General features: G+C 39.4%; 1 protein-coding gene across 2 annotated transcripts in view; it reads right to left on the bottom strand.

Moving 5' to 3' along the window:
* Nucleotides 1–5,775: 5,775 nt before the first annotated feature.
* The window catches only part of CLHC1 (clathrin heavy chain linker domain containing 1), a 36,327-nt gene continuing 33,847 nt past the window's right edge, over nucleotides 5,776–8,255 (bottom strand). For both annotated transcript variants that reach the window (XM_073672286.1, XM_073672287.1), the window contains exon 12: nucleotides 5,776–8,033. In XM_073672286.1, coding sequence (XP_073528387.1) covers nucleotides 7,837–8,033 — 197 coding nt within the window. In that variant the 3' untranslated portion in view covers nucleotides 5,776–7,836. The remainder of the gene's footprint in view (nucleotides 8,034–8,255) is intronic.

The following is an 8,255-nucleotide window of genomic DNA, read 5'->3' as shown; positions in this document are numbered from 1 at the left end:
CTACAGATAGTTAAAAAGAAATAATCAGCCAGTCATATATGTATACTTCCCAACTGTCAAAAATGAGCAGGAGTATAAGTTGGTACGCTTGCACGATATAGGAGCATGTTCACATTGGCCATTAAACAGTCAAACCTAGAATAGAGACGAAATGTACATATACCCTGCTGCAAGTAAATAAGTAAAAGCAATAGTGAATATAAATAATATGCTTAGTAAATCCCATTTTTGAAAAAAAAAAAAAAGCATAAAACCCATCCCACCAACATCAAAGGGTACCCAAATCGTGATGGTCCTAACCTCTAGTATTAAACCTTTACCATAATATTCTATTACTGTATGGTGGTGTAATTCAGTCACTGTATGGAAAAGTTGAAATTGGTTAATAAATAAAATCAATGTTAATTTTAAGTTTGTGCAGCCCTAAGCGTTAAACACATAATTAATATATATATATATATACACGGGTATGTCTGAGTATGTACTGCTTATTGTATAAAAATTACAATAATATCCGTTTAGTATCGTAGAATATTAATGATTGCTGCAATTACTTTTCTGTTCATCGTGAGCTTAGCAGATGTCGCAGTGACTCCAAAGATGTTCAAAAGGCAGGAAACGGACCCAGAGAGAGATAGAGAAGACTTACCACACATGCATAATGCAATAGGATGTATCAGGTTCCTCTTACTGCTCCTCCATTTACTGCTGTACTACACAGCGGCCAGCACTGAACCAATAGTCACAATTCACAAGCAGTTTATAGATATATTGTATATAAAAAACTCAAGGACAGTCTTGAAAATCAATAATGTAAGGTACTAGTATTTTATATATTACTGACCAGGACCAGGTGGTGGAAACGTACATTGCAATAATTGATATTTTCTGCATACAGGCCAGGTTGTCACTGATTTCTTCTTTGGAGACACAGTGTGCAGCTGACCTGTAGTCTTTTCCTTACAAGCACTAGCATGGACACATCTGGGCTCTTACCATATCCTTTATTATGTTTAACACCTTCACCCAGAAGCCAGTTTTCACCTTCCTGACCGGGCCAATTTTTTTCAATTCTGACCAGTGTCACTTTATGAGATAATAACTCTGGAACGCTTCAACATATCCCAGTGATTCTGAGATTGTTTTTTGTGACATATTGTACTTCATGATAGTGGTAAAATTTGTTCGATATGACTTGCGTTTATTTGTGAAAAATATCAGAAATTTGGCGAAAATTTTGAAAATTTTGCAATTTTCGAACTTTTATGCCCTTAAATCAGAGAGTTATGTCACACAAAATAGTTAATAAATAACATTTCCCACATTTCTACTTTACATCAGCACAATTTCTGAAACATAATTTTTTTTTTGTTAGGAAGTTATAAGGGTTAAATGTTGACCAGCGATTTCTCATTTTTAGAACAAAATTTACAAAACCATTTTTTCACAAACCACATCACATTTGAAGTGACTTTGAAGGATCTATATGACAGAAAATACCCAAAAGTGACACCATTCTAAAAACTGCACCCCTCAAAGTGGTCAAAACCACATTCAAGAAGTTTATTAACCCTTCAGGTGCTTCACAAGAACTGAAGCAATGTGGAAGGAATAAATGAACATTTAACTTTTTTTCACAAAAAAATTACGTTAGACCCACATTTTTAAATTTTCACAAGAGTGGACACCAAAATTTGTTGTGCAATTTCTTCTGAGCACGCTGATACCCCATATGTGGGGGAAAACTACTGTTTGGGCGCACGGCAGGGCTCGGAAGGGAAGGAGTGCCATTTGATTTTTTGAATGCAAAATTTGCTGGAATAATTATCGAATGCCATGTCACGTTTGGAGAGCCCCTAATGTGCCTAAACAGTAAAAAAAAAACCACAAGTGACCCCATTTTGGAAACTTGACTGCTCAGGGAACTTATCTAGATGTGTGGTGAGCACCTTAAATCCCCAGGTATTTCATAGAAGTTAATAACATTGAGCCGTGAAAATAAAAGAAAATTACATTTGTCCCACAAAAATGTTCTTTTAGCCCCAAATTTTGCAGTTTCACAAAGAGTAAACAGGAGAAATTGTATGGTGCAATTTGTTGTGAAATTTCTCCTGAGTACGCCGACACCCCACATGTGGGGAAAACAACTGCTTGGGCACATGGCAGGGCTTGTAATGGAAGGAGCGCCATTTGACTTTTTGAAAGCAAAATTTGCTGGAATCATTAGCAGACGCCATGTCGCGTTTGGAGAGCCCCTGATGTGCCTAAACAGTGGAAATCCCCCACAAGTGACCCCATTTTGGAAACTAGACCCCTAAAGGAACTTATCTAGATGTGTGGTGAGCACCTTGAACACCCAGGTGCTTCACAGAGGTTTATAACATTGAGCCGTGAAAATAAAAAATCACATTTTTAGCACAAAAATCTTCTTTTAGTCCCAATTTTTTTTATTTTCACAAGAGTAACAGGAGAATATGCACCATACAATTTGTTGTGCAATTCCTCCTGGTATGTTTTTCATCAGTTTCCCCTCTGCAGGCTTTGTTTCATTTTCAGTTCTCTCTGAGCTACTGGGTGGAGGTTAGCTGCTATGGTGTCTCCCATACTCAGCACATACAGACATAGGGGCAACTAACGCCCCATTGACTAGGTCAAAGCCCTCATTAGCACAGGAAACAGAAAATATAAATGCTTTTTTTAAACCACATTTTTTCAGAAAAACATTATACAGGGCAGGGACTTTACTCATAAATAAGTGAATGCTTCTGGGTTGGAGGGCATGGGGGACCAGACAGATTCCCTTTAATTACTGTATGAGGGCCAGAATGAGGAACATACATTATTAGTTTATAGTGGCAAGAATAGGACATTGTTACTGCTCTAATATAAATTAATTTTTAGGAGACTGTTTTGCATGGGGGAAGGGGGAGATAAGGGAGGTCTTGTTATTGTGTAGGGTGGCACGGTCGCTTCTTTCTTCATCTGGCATAGTGTAGAACTTGGGGGAAAAGTGGGGAATGTGCTCTTGAAGAGATCAGCTATAAATAACTGTTATTTTGTGCAGAGACAACTCCCGGCAGGAAGAAGTAATGGCAGTCTGTGCCAGATGAAGAAAAGCGAAGATGAAGGACTTCACCTAGAAACGTCACTGATGAGTCACTGCATCACATGTACATGCACGCTTTACACTATATACAGAGCTCCTGTGTATAATGTCACTGGTGATCACTGTATTACTTGTACACTGACACTATATACAGGGCTCAAGTGTATAATGTCACTGGTGATCACTGTATTGCCTGTACACTATACACTCCTGTGTATAATGTCACTGGGGGTAACAACAGTGTTGTTAGTATTGTGGTTTTTATTCATAATCAGTATTGTAGTATTCGGTCACTATGTGGTGGTAATATGTGGTCTGATCACAGTGTGGTGGTATTTCTCCCTTGTATGTAGTATTGTTCGGTCACTATATGGTGGTAATATGTGATCTGGTCACGTTGTGGCTGTATTTGTTCCTTGTATGTGGTATTATTTGGTCACTATGTGGTGGAATATGTAGTCCAATCATGGTGTGGCAGTATTTCTCCCTTGTATGTGGTATTATTACAACTTCTTTCTAACCAAAGAAGCCCTTTAATGCAAACTACCATAATTGTCCTTTCCAGTGGGGCGCGCACAGTAGATGTGAAGGAGCTGCCTGTGTTTTAAAGTTGATGCTCCACTATAATGGGGATAACGGCTAACAGGTATTTGCATATAGCTGTAGGGTGAGCCCGTAGGGTCAATTTCCCCTGTGGGCACCAGACACCCCAGTCCAACTCTGCTAATAAATGAGATTCGCACTTTATCATCATTGATATTTTGTCATCCTTCAGTTACAGGAAAATATCATTCTCACATACATGAAAATCTATTTCTAAGATGTGCAACTGTCCAACGAAGGTGTGTGTGTAGCCAAGTAAATTTTCTTGAAAATGAGCACTGAACAGTTTACATTGTACATTAAACAATTTCCTATTGAACAAAACAGCCTGGAGCAAAGTGTGATTGGAAGTTCACCCTGTTTGCACATCACAGATACAAGTGAAGGGATCTGTCCAGTGACTGCAGAAGTACAAACATTTGTTCTACCCGGACATGTTGCTGCTGGAGAGGACACAGTACATGTAACTGTAATATATGTTTACTCTGCTTCCGAATATGAGCTTCAGTAATTGTGACACATAGACAAAGCAGAATGCACTATGGAAACTATCTGCTTTTGCGTTACATAATCATTTCTGCTTCTTAAAGTGTACCCATTATTTTAATATTTATTTAACATCAAGTCTATTTCTTACCAGTGCAGCAGATTGGTCAGGTCCAGATCCCAAAACCCACTTGGATTGCTCAAAAACGCTCTGCAGTGCCATAGAGTAGGCAGAAGTACTCAGCTCCTGAATGGGTGTGCACGGAGTGGTGCATGGGCTCAATACAAAGTCTGAGCTGTGCGGTCCTGTGTATGGGGGAGTCACAAAAGATGAGCCCAACAGCTATATAATGTGTATAGGGACCTTTGGTTATATTCCTGGAAAACCAGTGTGGTCACACTCAGCTCCCACTGGGGCAAGTTCAGATGAGTGTATTATATGGATAATATAATAATTATAAAAATCAAGACAGCGCACTAACCAATGTAATTTAATAGGGCTGTTCAGATGACAGTGTTTTCGTACGAAACATAAGGATCATCTGTGTAGAATTAAATTTTTACAAATACATTGTCATTATTAACCTAGAAAGCTGAATTTGATCTATGCAAGAATGCAAGGTCCTGGATGGAGTGTATGTGCCAACGAAGTACCTAGCCTCGGTGATGTAGGACCCGTAAAAGCAGGCTCCAGCACAGATAGTGCGAAGAGTTGTTTTTTTTGGGCCCGGATTTTAGGTTCGGATTATAGGAGCAGCTGGGAGAGCTGGGTGGGACTGGCTGTTCCCATATCTCCAATATAGGCCAAGCAGCTGATATAAAATGGCAGCTGAACTGCTCCATAGTTGCCTGGGACTAGAGGTGGAAACACCTCTGGTATGCTAGTCACACTGCCAGAAGTTGACCAAGTGTACATCTATGTTGCTGGTCTCAGCCAGTGACAAAAGGTGTTTGGATTGTCTAGAAAGGACTGTCAGTGTTACTGTCACCGTCTTATATGATTTCCATTTATGCCAGAGAAGGGCTGTTTATCTTCTTTTGCCCGAAATTGTTATGGACTTTTTGTTTAATAAACCTTCCTGTGTGAACAAGACACTTTGTGTCTGTGGGTACCTCAATGGCTGCGAAGAGTGAGTGAATTCCTACAAAATGTACATTTCAAAATATTGATGTATGAAAACAGATTTAAGGATGGACACACGGATGAGACTATGGATGAAAATTGTTTGAGTTTTCTGGAAGAAACTGACGATTTTTGATTAAACTCATCTGACCTAAACACAGACCAAGCTCGGACAGGTCTCCTTTTTTTTTTTGCAGATCATCAATCCGGTCATATCAGTAAAGCCATTGACCATAATGTTTCTATGGGTTACCCTTGAATAGGGTCTAAAGTATCATGTTTTGCTTTATGGACCTCAATGGTTTCATCAGGGGCACATCTGAATCTTGTTTTTTTGGATTAAGAAGAAAGTCCCGGGTGGAGCCACACACAAGTTAATTCACTATTTGCTAGCATTTTCTGACCTGCACTAATCTCATTTTGCAGACTAATTCTAAAATGACAGCAACAGAGGAAATGAGATTTAATTGTTCTTTTTTATTAAATTCATTTTTTCAATCATATCATCTATTCACACAGGAAATGGGGATATCAACAGAGGCGGCCGCAGCTTCTTATACCAGTTCTCCACAGTCATGGCATTGAATACTGATCTCCATAGTCCTGCTGTACTGCTATCCAAATTAATACTATGAAGGCGCAAGTCAGACGGCCATATACATTGGACGGAGATCGGAAAGCAATGTTCAGACTGGTCGAAGCTCTTCCGACTAGTGCGTGACAGCTGCATAGAATTACATGATGCTATCACGCTTGGGTCGGGAGAGCTGCCGGCCAGTCCGAGCATTGCGTTCTGATTTTATAGCGTTTAGCTGCAGACTATGCACAGTAACGGTGTCCCTAAGCATTAGCTTAATATTGCCAAAACGATATTAACCATAATGAACGTTCATCAGCTAAAATTTATCAACGAACAATTGTATTAGTCACTTTCTATCAGAGGAGAGTAGAGATGCCACCATGCAGATTAGATGGTCGGACGATCCCACTGTTGCCAAATGTCCAGTAATAACTGATGCTTATATTATATACCCTGCTGCTTCAGCTGCTGCACAATCTCAGTAATCAGTACCCTTCTTCAAAAACGGTTTCTGAGCAACTGGAATATGACTAATAAGACACTGTCAAAGACACGACATCGTTTTTTCAAGGATAGAGGAAACTTCGTCATGGTTGACTGAGATGATGAGCTGAAGCAGAAAGAACAAGGTGGGGAAGACAGAGAGGAACAGACAAAGAGGAAAGCATCAAGGAGGAGATGTAACCTGTCCATACCATGTTCAATAATTTCCAGCACAACAGATTTCCGTCGTAAGAGCTTGCAGTCGTATACGGCCGCCTTAAAAAAAAATTTTTTTTTAATAGTAATAATGATAACACTGGACAAGAAATCTGATTGGAGGATTTATTCCACTAAGGGCGCAGTCACATGGCCGTGTAAATCGGACCGCAATGCACGGACTGGCTGGCGACTCTTCTGACCCAAGCGTGACAGCTTCATATACTTATATGTCGAGAAAGCCATGGCCAGTCCGTGCATTGCAGTCCGATTTATATGCCCGTCTGACTGCACCCGTAGGTATAAAAAATTGTCTGTTTCATCCAGATAACTCGAATGATTTATTTCTTGTCATCCGTATGCAATCTGTTTTTATTTTTTACAGCAGCAATTAAAACTTTACAAGACCACTTACGGTTTCTTATATTAAAGAAATGCAATGTGTCCGTAAAAAAAAAAGGAGGCTATACCTTATGGCATCTGTATTTTTTTGCACACCCATAGATTTGAATGGCCGAGTCTCATCTGATTTACATAGAAAAACTAGTGCACACTGTGATTTATTTCCCACGAAGATTTGGTCCATGAAAAAAAAAGATTGCTCATCTGCACTGCCCCATTGAATAACATTGGTCTGAGTGCGGCCTGATTTTTCACGGACAGCACTAGGACTGACAATAGAGTCGTGTGAACCTACTCCAAGTCAAGCAGCTAGGTCTGATGAAACAATGGCTAAGCTTCCCTACACATGTTTAAAATACGTTTGTGGCAAATCCACTACAGTCTTTATATATGCTACATGTGGGTTTTGCTGAGCAAATTGCCCCACAATGCACAATGAATTGCAAGAATCAAGTTCACAAACATATTGTGGATTTGAAAATCTGCTTTGTATATCAACTTATATGCATAAATTATCCGCAAAGCAATGTTGAGATTTGCTGCATCTTCTGCACATTGCTGGTATAGTACTATGCTGTAGATTCAGCAAGAGAAGATGCACAGGAAATATGCAATGTGTGAATTCATACAGAAAGTGCCTTAACACAGTGTGTAAAGTATATTCAGGGCATAAAACCAATTGCAGTAAAAATGAATACATAATGTACAGATTTCTGCAGCTACATTCACTTCTGCCCCATATATCGCCGCCATAATTAAAATAACAACCAAAAATGTTTGGTTTCCGACTGCCAGCGCATTGGTGCTAGTGCTCCCTCTGCTGTCACACAGCAGTCATTACATATATACATGCTCCATAATTTTTGCATCCTCATCCTTGGATGAAATCTCCACAACTCCATCTTGTGATATGACGATAGACTTGATCTTCTCAGACAGCTGTCTGTAGTCATTGTTAGAACATTCCTCTGCAATTTCTACCCATCCTTCCGGGGTGCAGACGACATCATTGAGGATGACTTGCTCCAATGCAGCTAGGTATAAAAAAATATACGTTATATTATCGGTTTGTAAGAACATGGATGCTAAATGATGACAACAGGAATTATATGTGTAAGCTCCAAGTTAGATGAAATATCAGATGCATACATTCATAAAGTAGATGTCCTGTACTTTACTGGATATTTTCAATACAATATTTGTTGTGGACGTAATGAGAAGGGTTAATACATTTTCTTTCTTCTTGCTCAGAAACC

Source organism: Phyllobates terribilis, unplaced genomic scaffold (assembly GCF_046119375.1).
Source record: "Phyllobates terribilis strain yellow unplaced genomic scaffold, ASM4611937v1 Scaffold_3__8_contigs__length_932513732, whole genome shotgun sequence".
Classification (NCBI taxonomy): Eukaryota; Metazoa; Chordata; class Amphibia; order Anura; family Dendrobatidae; genus Phyllobates; species Phyllobates terribilis.
The sequence above is the reverse complement of the archived record's forward strand: the minus strand, read 5'-3'. Positions and strand labels throughout refer to the sequence as shown.